The 13113-nt window shown below is 40.0% G+C and overlaps 1 protein-coding gene across 3 annotated transcripts in view; it reads left to right on the forward strand.

The window, feature by feature from the left end:
• The window catches only part of LOC145340976 (coiled-coil domain-containing protein 150-like), a 104447-nt gene that overhangs the window by 46658 nt on the left and 44676 nt on the right, over window positions 1-13113 (forward strand). For all 3 annotated transcript variants that reach the window (XM_080185608.1, XM_080185607.1, XM_080185609.1), the window contains exons 14-17: window positions 1749-1832; window positions 4526-4615; window positions 10753-10881; window positions 11616-11785. In XM_080185608.1, the coding sequence (XP_080041734.1) occupies window positions 1749-1832; window positions 4526-4615; window positions 10753-10881; window positions 11616-11785 (473 nt within the window). The remainder of the gene's footprint in view (window positions 1-1748; window positions 1833-4525; window positions 4616-10752; window positions 10882-11615; window positions 11786-13113) is intronic.

The raw sequence follows: 13113 nt of genomic DNA on the forward strand, positions 1-13113 counted from the left end.
TGAGGGAGCGTAGCTTAACTCGGTGTGCCTACTACTCCTAACCCACAATAAATTCTGGGAGGCACTCATCTGCTGGATCCAATACTCCACACTTTCAGCTATGGAATATTCTGAGGTCCAGGAAGGACAACTGGCCAGCATAAAGTTTAAAATGGAGCGAAACTGTGAGGTGCATTAAAATATTTAAACGGCTGCCTAGAAAACAATAGGTTTTCCGCTTTCACTATCCTATCTCTGCTAAATGCAGAGGTTGCTGGTTACCAGTTGTATTTTATCAGTTTGAGATTTTTAAAACTTTAAAACTCATCCGTTTTTGGTTTTTAATGTTTCCCATAGTAACCCCTTGCATTTTCCTAATAATATTATTTAACTAACTTTCTAATTTGAATTATTTACCTTTATTTTCTATATTTGTTTTTAGCCACCTACTCTGCAGTCAACCCAGTCTGCTTCTGTTCTAGTTGACCTGAATCTCTCATTCCTTCTGAGTCTACTTAAACACTCACCTTTTTGATCATCCCATTCTGAATTTCTTCACGTCTATAAATGTAGCCATACGTTAGGTGGAGTTTTCCTGTCCCTTCTGCTACAAGAATCATAGCGGACAGGGCGGGCCATGTAAAGGTCCATTGACTTTGGGTGGGATTTTCCAGTCTTGGGGTGAGTGCAGCTGGAAAATCCTGTCTATTGAGTCCTAGCTGCTTAGTTTCTCCATTATCCTGGATCCAACACTACCCCAACCATATCACCATTCCTGTCCAAACACTGTCAATTTTTTTATATTTGGAAATTAAAAATAAAGCTGAACTACAAATTTTAGAGTGAGAGTCAAAAGAATAAAGGCGAAGGGCTCAGAAGCACAAGAGAAATTAGGAATTTGTGCTCTAGAGACGTACAGAAAGAAAAACAGTCACGGAAGAGAGGGTAGGTAGGTTTAAACAATGAGCTGAATTTGAAGAATGAAAAGCTCTTAAGTAAAACAGAGGCAAAGATGATGGTAATGTCTCCCTGAACATATGCAAAACAGCAGTGAAAAAGGGAAATAGACAGCCAAAAACCACAGAAAAAGAGGAGAGAACTAATTTTCACAACTTGTCAGGTGGAAAACTGACTGGATCAGATTAGATCATCCACCTATTTTCTACTGTCCTCCCATCCTATTAATGTGGGTGATCCTCAACTGTCAGTTTCCCAACAAATTGGTTAGATTGAAGTTATCTCCAAAAACTCCAGGGTGGTACGGTAGCACAGTGGTTAGCACTACTGCCTCATAGTTCCAGGGACCTGGGTTTGATTCCTGGCTCGGGTCATTGTCTGTATGGAGTTTGCGCGTTCTCCTCATATTTGTGTGGGTTTCCTCCAGATGCTCCAGTTTCCTCCCACAGTCCAAAGATGTGTGGGTTAGGCTGATTGGCCATGTTAAAATTGCGCCTTAGTGTCCTGGGATGTGTGGATTAGTGGGTAAAATATGTAGGGATATGGGGGTGGGTCCTGGGTGGGATTGTGGCTAGTGCAGACTCAATGGGCTGAAGGGCCTCTTTCTGCACTGTATGATTCTATGATGAACTAGAAATTGGGAAACATGGAGAGAGAAACATGTACAATTTATTTTCCCTTATGTCTTTGAAATAATGCAAATCTAATTATGGTAACAAGTATAAAAATTGGGATAGGGTAAATAATTTCTTTTCTGAACATTTAAAATTATGCCAGTCACTTTTTTAAAAAGCTGTTGTTTTCCTCCCCAGCATGCACAGGAGCAGGTAGAGCACATCCTTGTTGAATTAACAAAGAGTAAAAGCAAATTGGCATATGACAAGGGAAGGCTACAGGTATGTTACAATATTAATATGAAGTTTTTAGTTTGTTACAGAAACTGGGCAGATTGAAAATGACGTTGTCAGTCAATGGAAGTTAGTAGAGCTTAAAGAATAAATTTTACTTTTATGGCCTGGATGACAATTTATTACAGTGGATCAGCTATCGTTTGTATATCAATCCATTTTTTATTCAACTTTTATTCAGTTGAAATCAATGGAATTAAAATCTGATGGGTTCTGCAATGGGTGAGGGATCTGCTCTTTGGACTATGGTCCATGAGACAATACCAAAGACTAATTCATATGCCAATGAGATCTGAAGATATATTTGGTGAAATTTGTAAGACATTGTGTATATCTTGTCAAGAAAATCATGGAATCCCTACAGGGCACAAAGAGGCCGTCCAGCCTATTGAGTCTGCATCGACTTTCTGAAAGATCATCCAATGCAGGCCCTGCCATCCCCTCTATCCCTGTAGTGGTGGAGACCCGGGTTCAATTTCAGCCTCAGGTGCAGTTTGTGTGGCGTTTGCACGTTCTTCGTGTGTCTGCATGGGTTTCCTAAGGGTGCTCCAGTTTCCTCCCACACTCCAAAGATGTTTTGGTGAGGGAGATAGGCTAATGGAAATTGTCCCTTAGAATCAGGGGGATTAGCAGGGTAAATATATATAGGGCCTGGGTGGGATTGTTGTCGATACAGGCTTGATGGGTCAAATGGCCTCCTTCTACACTGTAGTGATTCTATAAATAAAGGAGGCTTTTGTGAGCATACAGTGAAAATAGTGTGGAGTTCAGTTTGACAGAGTACCTGTTTATTAAATTTGTGGTTCTTGATGCAGTGAAGGAATTGATACTGTTCTGGTATTTGAAAAAAAAACAAGGTATGACCTGAGAGAGGGAGTAGGAGACAAAAGCCGAGGGACAAAAGGAGCGGGAGACAAAAAGCCAAGGAGCAAAGTTTGAAGCATAAATTAAACGTTTAAACTAAGTACGAACTAGATTCTAAAAGAGGGAATCGAGTTTTTTCAGATCATAAATGGGCAGTTGAGACCTGTTGTTTAGGATTCCTGTGGCACGTTGGAACTTGCAGACACGTCATGTGCTTGGTGGAGGTGCCACGTGTTTAGAAGGTATATCTAGCTGCTTGAGCTCAGATGTTGCAAATTTGAGAGGCATCAGTAGTTACCGTGGAGCATCAAGGAAGATGAGAGTTTCTTGGGTCATACTTTTTAAGAGATGGCCACCCCAGTGGCAGAAAGAGTTCAGTAGAGTAGATGGGAATCCGGAAAAATAGGAAGAGGCAGTAGGTACAGGTGTCTTGAGGGTATGCCCCACTCTCAGCCAATACTCAGCATTGGAGATTCATGGGAATGGTGACACTTTAAAGGAGTACAGTCTTGTCCATGACATCAGTGGACAAAATCTGTGCAGTGGGGAAAACAAGCATAGAAATGTAGTCATTTCAGGAGATTCCATTGCTGGGGAGGGGACAAACTGATGTTTCTGTCAGTGTAATTGTGAATCTCGCATGCCTTTGCATTCGTGGTGCCAGAATAAACTACATCACATAGAGGATGCAAGATATTTTGCAGAGAGAAATTAGTGAGTTAGAAGTTCTGGTCCATGTCAATACTAGAGAGAGAGCAGATGCTGAGATCCTATGGTCAATTCTCAGGGGCTAGGAAGGAAGTTTAAAAAGTATATCCTAGAAGGTAGTGATTTCTGGATTACTCCCAGTGCCACGTGCTAGCAAGAGTAAAAATAAGAAGATAGTATCAATGGGTGACTTGAAATTCTTGGTCCATTGGAGCAGCTCTGAGTGGCACCTATCCAAAAAGGAAGGGTTGCACTTCAACAGTACTGAGGTCAGTGTCATCACAGGGAGTTTCACTAGTGTGAGTGGGGAGGGTTTAAACTAAAATGGAAAGGGAATGAGAACCAGCATACAGAAGCAGCTCAATGAAGTATCTGAAAAGGTTGAAGGGAATGCAGGGGATATTGCCAGTATAGATTTTAAGAAAACATTTGACAAATTACCATTTAAAAAGCTCGTTAATAAAATTGAGGCTTGTAAAATAGGAAGGACAGCTTGGATAAAAATGTACTTTTGAGGGCAGAGAATTACAAGTCATAAATGTTTGTTTTTCAGACAGAAGGATGCTAGACAGTCGTATGCCTCAAGAGCATCACTGCTCATTTTGATATATGTAAATGACTTGGATATTGAAATACATAAAATTTTCAAAATTTGTTGGTGATACCAAATTTAGAAGTGCGATACACATTGCAGATGGGCAATCAAGTAGCTGTTGGGATTTAATGCAGAAAAATGTGAGATCATGCATTTTGGCAAAAGGGTAGGGCGAGACAATATAGACTAAATGGCACGGTTCTACACAAATATGTATACATTCAAGGACATCTGCGTACATGGACCTCTGAAGATGACAGTGCACATGGGAACATTTAACAGAACAGACGTTATCGTGGGCTTTTAAACAAAATGCATTTGCAGGATGTGGACAGTACCTTAAGGTAGATGGGCAACAAATGCTGGCCTTGGCAGCATCACTTGCATCCCATAAAAGAAGAATTAAAATAATATGTATCATTATTTCATGTAGCATTTTTGTGAATAATGCTTGAGTTTCAACATTATGTGAGCAAGTCATTGTCATTGCCTTCACTGTTAATTTTATTTGTAGGCCAGAGTGGAGCAATTACAGGAAGAGTTGCAGTGCATGTCTGAAGCCAACTCTGAAAATGTTCGGTCACAAAACACTAAGTATACCCAGGTGAGATGCTTTGAAACATTTGTGAGACAAATACAGAGAATGATGAATTTTGATATTCATAAAGATGTGAGCTTTGCTTGATATAATTAGTTTCATTCATTTATTATTAACAAAGAAATTGCAAGGTGCACATATCCTTACAGTAATATTTTTGACACACTTCCAGCTGCAGGAGTTAATATTTAACTGTCTTTGTATTCTCAATCCTTTCATCTGCTGGTAATTTTGGCACTACAGATATCACTTTGATGTCAAATGGTCCCTGTGTCACTTCTGCTCACTTCCTTGGGAGCTTGTTGTTGACCACGATTGGAGGGGACAATGTGCACGCATTCTGTGCTTGTGCTGGAAATATGCAGAAAAGATGGATCATGGCTTCAGTCAGTATCTAATGCCAGTTTAATGCTGTGCTGACATTTTCTACCTTGCCACTCTGGTTAACAACACATACAGCTGAGAATGCATTTAGCAACAGAAAAGTGCCCTCTACCAGTGTTTCTTAAATGGATTGTCAACAATCTCCTTGTTGGTTGCTGGTTACCTTTTGATGGTTCTGTTTGAGGTTATGGCAACACTGGATGTTTTTGCCTCTGGTTCCTACAAATACAACCCCAATGGATAAGACTTCCCCATCTTATCATCCCTAAGTTACAGACCATCATCAAGTCCTCTTGACCGCAGCCCTGAAATGAAAGTATTCCATACCAACTTCATCCAACCTAGAGTCATGCAGCAAGCACCTAAACAGGCCCTTCAGCCCACCATGTCTATGCTGACCATCAAATACCAATTTATGCTAATCCGATTCACCAGCACTTGGACCGTAGCCTACCATAGCCATGGCAATTTAAGTGCTCATTCAGATGCTTCTTAAATGTTGCAAGAGTATCTGCCTCCTCTATCCTCTCAGGCAGTACATTCCATATTTCCACCATTCTCAGAAAATCCTCAAAACGCCTCTAAACCACTTACTCTTTGTCTTAAAACTATGCCTCTTGGCTTTAAACATCTCTGCCATAGGGAAAAGATTCTTATGATCTACCATATATATGCCTCTTATAATTTTATATACCTCTATCAGATCCACCTTCAGCCTCTTCGGCTCTAGCAAAAACAAACCCAGCCTATCCAGTCTCTCCTCATAGCTGAAACTTTCCATCACAGGTAATATCCTGGTAAATCTCCTTTGGACCCTCTCCGGTGCAATCATGTCCATCTAATAGAGTGGCAACCAGAACTGCACGCAATACTACATCTGTGGCCTAACCAATGTTTTATTAAATTGTGCCAAGACCTCCCTGCTCATCCTTTTCTCCAGCTAATGAAGGCAAGCATTCCATATGCCTTCTTAACTACTCTAGCTACCTGTGCTGCCATCTTCAGGGATCTATGGACTTGTACACCAAGGTCCCTTTGTTCCTCAGTATTCTCTAGGGACCGACCATTCATTGTGTAACACCCAATAATCCACAAAAAAATCTTTACTAAATATCCTTGTGCATTCCCCTAGTGCATCTCGTGTGAGTGTCTGTCTAGTATAGTGCTTCAATGCAATGCTATCCTAGAGACTGCAACGTGAGTGGGGAGAGTTGTTGATTCAGTGCAAGAGATTGCAGATGGCCTTGCAGGATGCCTTATGCAGCTCTAGGCACAGAAGGCCCAGACACAAATGGTATCACCACAGCATGGGAGGCAACAGTGTACTGGCTCAGTGGCAATGGTGATGGTACAAATGCTGTCATCCTGAGGGAGAAAGGCACTCATATATCTCTTATTCTGCCCAGTATATTGCCAGGTGAAAGTTACCATATAGTTCATTAGCACATTGTATGTTTTACTGGTAAAGCTAAATTAAATATACTAAAACGCATGTTTTTTCTTTTCTAGTTGTTTGCTTTTGAGGAGCTGATATTGATTTTTTTACTGTCTTTTATAGATTAATGCGGAATTTAACATATATAAGATTAACCTACAGAGACTTGAAGCTCAATTCAGAGAGGTGCAATATCTGCTTTGATATAGTGTGAAATATGAATTGTGTTAAAGAAATAATTTCGGCTTTGAAAGTTGCAATTGACGTTGACCAATTTTTACAGGGGATAGCATGATTGCATTCATATTTTGATACGTTGATTTTAATTTAAACACTAGCCTTTTATACTTCGGGTTAACGTATTGATGAAGCAATGAATAGGTGCAGTCAATGTAAGTTTGCTTTAAAGGTTCAAAAGTTAATAATGCAGTTTCATTAGTTCATAACTAATTCATTAGTTAGTGAAGTAAATGAATTTCTGGTTAGACAGGTGTTGGAATGGGACCTGGATGCCTGAGCTGGGTCCATGATATTTTCTAGTCTGATATTTTCTTTTAGATCTGTAAGTATTTAAAAGTAAATGTACGCCAACTTCTCTCATTGTGGTAGCCATCAGCTGATGTGAATAGATATCTAAAGCCTTTTGTTACCAACGATTGTAATTGGGTGGAGGAGGGAAGCATGTATTGGGAGTTATTGGCCCAGATTTCATGATCAGTGTGGCGCTGACGTTCACTACTGACCTTTAGGAGAACTGCACAGAAAGATCTGATGACCTCTGAGACTTAGATTTCCCCTCTAGCAGTATTACTTTGAATGTGGCTGCTAGACAAGGCAATTCCCAGGCATCCAGAAACTCTCACTAATGGAGGGTGAAGTATTCTCACCCCCAGCAAATGAGAAAGTATGAAGCACATATTCCTTAACTTTTAATTAAATTTTGCAGACAGTCCCATGTATATGTCACAATCCTATATATCGCAAAGTTATATCAGACACCCTTGATCCCTGCACGAGCACCAGGGCTAAGAGGGCGGGATGAGAGGAGCCTGCTTGGGATGGCTGGAAGCTAGGTTTCTGCCCCTTAAGGACAGGAGGTATTGCCTTAGAGGGCTTCTGGCCAATTCAAGGACAAGAGGTATTGCCTTGGAGGGCTTCTGGCCAGCTCAGAGACTGATGAAGAGACAAGTTGAGATAAATTAAGAACTTAAATAAATATTTAGGGGTGGATGAAGTCGGGAGGGTTGGTTGAGGCCATGGGGGAGGGGGGATGACATCTTGGAAGGAGGGTGGGGTTCTTCAATTAGCTCAGGGGACTAGTTAAGCAGGACCCACCACCACCACCACCAACAGCCCACACAAAACCTGTCAGGTTGGCCACTCAACTTGGTCTTGTTAAATTCCGGTGATGGAATGAAGGCCTTAAATAGGCATTGATTGCTTACTTAAAGGTCAGTTGCCATCAGGGGCAGATGGGTAGGCTGCAGGCAGGCTGACTGTTGGATGTAACATGTCCTGCCTCCCCATCACCTTCAAGCCCATTTCAAGCATTAAATCCAGCCCGTGGAGTTAAGACGGAAGCTGAACTATCGTAAACTTTAAAAGAAAATGTAAAAATAAGTGGAGCTTTTTATCATAATGGAAAAATTTGGCATTCCAAGAAAATGAATTTACTTCTTTAGAGCCAGAAAGGTTTTCGAGCACTGAGGATGAACTTGGTATACTCTTCAGAACACCATTCAACATCTCATGCACTTCAAATTATTTTCAAGGTTTTTTTTTTGACGACAATGTGGCTAACAGCATGAGAGTGCAAGATCCTCAACCACTCTGTGATTGCACTCTTCAGGTTGTTCAACAGCACATCTTATGGAGAAATGTAGAATCACTGATAGCACTTCCAGATATCCAGAGCAAGTACAACACAAATTGTCATTTAGAAAAATACAGGTTAGTCAAGGAAAGTTAACATGGATATTGTTAAGAGAAGGTCTTAACTGACTAACTTCATTAAACATTTTGAAGAGTTAACAAGAAGAGCTGATGAAGGTGATGCATGTAACATTGTCTGTCAAAGACTTTGAGAGACAAATGTAAATCAGAATATAAATTGTGAGGAGAACACACAGGGTGGACTTCTCCCATACCCTTGCCACTTGGCTTAATGACGATGGCAGGGTCGGGGGTAGGCGGATAATTCGGCCAGAGTTTTATGCTGGCATGAATTTCCCACGGGATCTTCCACTGGTACCCGCTGGAGCAGATCACAAAACCAGCTAGTGACTGGTGTGAAACTGAGTTGCATCCTGCTATTGGAATGCAGATAAAGGCAATCTTCCCCCACACACCCAATTCTCTGTAACATCCAGTTTATGTCATTGGGTAGGCCTGTCTTCTAGCGTTATAGTGTTCCTGGCAATCAAACTTCCTTTTTCAGGAAGTCCATCTTCTTTCTTCAATAGTAGGTCAGTGATGTTGAACATCTTTTTAATATGGCACCTGATATGACAGTGGGATGTATGCAGTCAAAACTGTTTCGCCATGGAATGGAGCAGAAAAATCACAGATACATAATTAATTAGGTTAGGAAGATATGACATGGTTTCTTGTTGGTTTCCCCATCCCTACCCCTACCACATGACTTAGAACCAGATGGGAGCATTCTACCCAAAGAGTCTGCATAGCAATCTGTACAGGTTAAGTTGCATGGGCAACAAGGTGGTAAATGAAGTCTAATGTGGGGAGGTTTGAGATTTTTAACTTTGCTAGTAAGAATAGAGTAGAATATTTTTTAGTTGATATGAAACTTGTAAATGTTGACATTCAGAGGAACTTGGGTATACAGTATTCATATAAGGCACGCAGATATAAAAAGCAATTGGGAAGGTAAATAATATGTTGGTCTTCATTGGCAATTAGAATACAGAAATGTGGAGGTCTCATCATGATTGTACATGGTTTTGGTGAGTACAGTGCTCAGCTTTGGTTTCTATATTTAAGAAAAAATGTATCTGCGTGGGAGGCTATGCAGCAAAGGGTAACTAGATGGGGTTCTTGGAGGAAAATGTTGTCCAGTGATAAGACTAAGTAGGTTGGGGCTATAAACTCTAGAGTTTAGTACAATGAGAGGTGATCTCATTGAAACATACCAGATTCTGACGAGGCATGACAATTCGACACTGAGGGGTATTCAGAATATAAGGCCACAATGATAGGACACATTTCTTCAGTCATAGGTTTGCGAATCTTTGGAATTCTCTATCCCAGAATGCATGGATGCTCTATTTAAAGTTGATACAGACAGATTTTAGTGTCTCAAAAATCTTAAAATGAGAAAGGGGCAGAAGAATGGAGTTAAGGCCAATGATCAGCCATATCATGACGATTGGTGGTGCAGGCTCAAAGGAGCTATATGATCTACTCTTGTTCCTATCTCTCATGTTCTCTATTTTCATTGTTGAAGTATAATTAATACATGTGCCATTTAGCCGTTTGTGCCCTAGAAAATCCTGGAAAATGGTTTTTTAGTGTCTGCTGAATTTAATCTCATGATCTATTTAGTATATTTTATCTACGTTTCCTGGATGCAGCCAGCCTGACTGCCAGGTGAGTTGGGTTTTGGCACAGGACTGCAGTTGTGGAGCGGAGAAGAGGGAGCAAGAGATTGAAAAGGGTGGAAGAGGGTAAGTAGATAACCCTTAGGCAAAAACAGAATGTAGAGACAAGTTTGGAGGTTAGATCAAGGGGATGATTGGAGGTCTTGTGGAGGAAATCCGTAGCTGGCGGAATTTAGAAAAGTCAAGGGTGGAAGTGCAGACTTCATGAGTGTGAGTGGAAGGGTCAGAGGGGCAGTCAGATCATGGGGGTGAATGGAAAGGGTGCTGGTGTCTGATCACGGGAAGAAGCTGAAGATGGTTCATCGGATCCATAAATCAGTAGAAAAGCATTTGCCCTCTTTATCCAACTATCCTCACCCCCGCTTAGCCACCGAACTTCTTGAAGTCAGAAAACTTAGCTGGCCAGGGTTAAAATGTTTGTTAAATATGAGGCACACAGCCTTCTTATAATGTTTAACCTGCCTGAATCCGAACAGCACAGTCTCATCTCCACTGAAACTGAAAGTAGGCAGATTCGGGTTAGGAATTTTAATGTTTTAACAGCCTATCCTCTTTATGGTTTAAAATTCACTTTGTTGAATTGTATAAAGTTGGTGTTACTGTGTACATTTTAATTTATTAAACTGGAAATGAACTCAGTGTCATTGCTAAACTTGCATTAAGTATGTTCTTTGTTGGTGGTTTATGTTGAATTTTATTCTGAGCAGGCACTGTTAGTATTGAAACAAAAAGAAGAAGATATTGCAATGGCAATAAAATCTCGTGATGAAGCACTTCAAGAAATTCAGAAGCTAAAAGAATGTATCGAGGTGATGAAAGAGAAAGAAACGTACAAGGTGAAAACAACAGTGAAAGATTTTGGGGGTGGAATGCTTTTGCTGATTACTAAATATTTTATTAATTGTTAGCAGTAAGGGTAATTCATCCTGGTATTTTAGTGTTTTATGAAAAGAACAATATGGTCAGACACTGATGCATGTGGATGCAGAATTCTCTTTGGGAACTAAATAGTGTTCATTTCATAAATCTCAAAAATATCAAGAAAGAAATGGGCATGTGGAGTCATCGCTCAAATCTTAAAGCATTCAAAGGTGGTCTTTTTGGCTGCTTCTCAGTTGTATTATCTGGAATTGGCTTCGAGCTGATCCCAATCCACTACCATAACTTTGGAAATTCAATGGAGTGAAACAATCTTCTTAACCAATAATTTTCCCACAGCCTATGTTGTCCACTGCAGGCTTGCTTAAGAATTCAGTAAAACCTGCATTGTTTTCAAAAACATTTTGCCATCTTGTGCTAATGTATTTGCAGTTTGATTGGGAAGAAGCTTGAATGCTTGGGAAAGCAAGCAAAGTCTGGAAATTTGGCAGTGATAACTATCTTTTCTATACTAGTTGATTTGCAAGTGGAAATGTATGAGTTCAAAGTTAAGATTGGAGAGCAAAGATTGGCACTCAGACTTAGTGTTGTCTGAGGTAAAAGCTCAAACACCTACCAACAAGAAATACTTGTTCTTTAATAATTCACAACTCCATGCCTGAACTGATTGGAATACTAATTTACTTTCCAGATTGCAAATTTTCAGCAAAATTTGACAGATTCTAAGCAAGATAATAACCAGATGTCAGTGACCTTGGAGAATGTTTTGGCATCACATGCAAAACTCCAGCAGACAGTGGAAAAACTACAGAAAGAACTTGGACAAAGAGACGCAGAGATAAATTACTTGCAACAAGACAAGTAAGGATATATAGATTATAGATAATACTCTTTAGAAAACTTTAATCTGACTTTGTGATTTCTCCAACCAAACAACTGTCTATCAAAGAGAGTTTATTTTGCTTAAAAAAAGTATGAAGTCTTTCAAGATATTGTGATGTTTCCAATTGCTGCATAAATGCAAGTATAATCTATCCTTGTTAGTTCAAAATCCACTTTTGTTCAAAAGAATTATCTAGTGATTTGAATAAAATAATGATTTGAATTTGAATGATCAGGTGATTTAAATTAGTCAATTTTGCTATTATGTTTTATGACTTTAGGAAAATATCTTACTAAAAATTTGCATTCACTTATGATCTGGGATTTTTTCTGATTTTCATAAATACAGGGTTTATTTATCTGGTAGTCATGCTATTTCAAAGTGAGTGATGGATTTGGATTCACTAGGAAAAACATGTCACAAATTGTTGTTTTGACGCATTGAATTTTAGATGTTGACTTTGTAGAATTATTGGAGAAAATGTTGTTCACAAAATTTCTATCAATGAACCGTTTGTATGTAGAACTGCATGTTCTTGGGAATTGATGTAAATTTGTCCCTCGTTATATCTTGATAATCTCATTGGGAGAAGGGATTTTCCTCCCTGTAAATCCCATCATCTACTATGAGATTCATTGGGTATGATCTATTTCAGTGGGGCAGGCCCTCAAGCAATCTCTGGGGTATTGGTTGGTCCCAAACTTGGGTACAGTTGCCTAGAGGCATCACAATTTTTTGCAATATGCTCTAGCCCATTGCAATTATAATAGGCAATAGACAATTCTGATTGCTGCCTGCCTTGTCACTTTTTCCCCTGTAAATAAGGGAGAGTAGCAGCTGGGTATGATCACACACTGTCAGATGGACACCCTCTATCTCCCTCCATTTTTCCAAACTGGTTCTCTGGTCTGAGCTTGCATGGGGTTCATTTTACCTTGCTGTTGAAGAGTAGGTTTTTCTCACACTTCCTTTTCCCAAGCATTCACTAAGCATCTTAAGATCCATGTCTCAGTGTGAGTGGCATCTGTGGGGTCAAAATGTTCGCAACTTGTTTTCCCTTATTCAGTGGAATGGCTTACTAAGATGCACAACCATTTTCGCAAGTTACGGGCTACCAATGCAGCTTGTGCAACTCCAGAGGCAAAAACATTATTAAAGTGACCCCAAAGTTGTGAATGCAGTGAGGTGTTTTCTCTTTCTTCGTCGACAATTAGTTAGGCAGCATTGTGGCACAGTGGTTTGCACTGCCCCCTCACAGCGCTAGGGACCTGGGTTCGATTCCTGGCTTGGGTCACTGTCTGGGTGG

The sequence above is a fragment of the Carcharhinus amblyrhynchos genome, chromosome 3 (assembly GCF_965287045.1).
Source record: "Carcharhinus amblyrhynchos chromosome 3, sCarAmb.v2.hapA, whole genome shotgun sequence".
NCBI classification, from domain to species: Eukaryota; Metazoa; Chordata; class Chondrichthyes; order Carcharhiniformes; family Carcharhinidae; genus Carcharhinus; species Carcharhinus amblyrhynchos.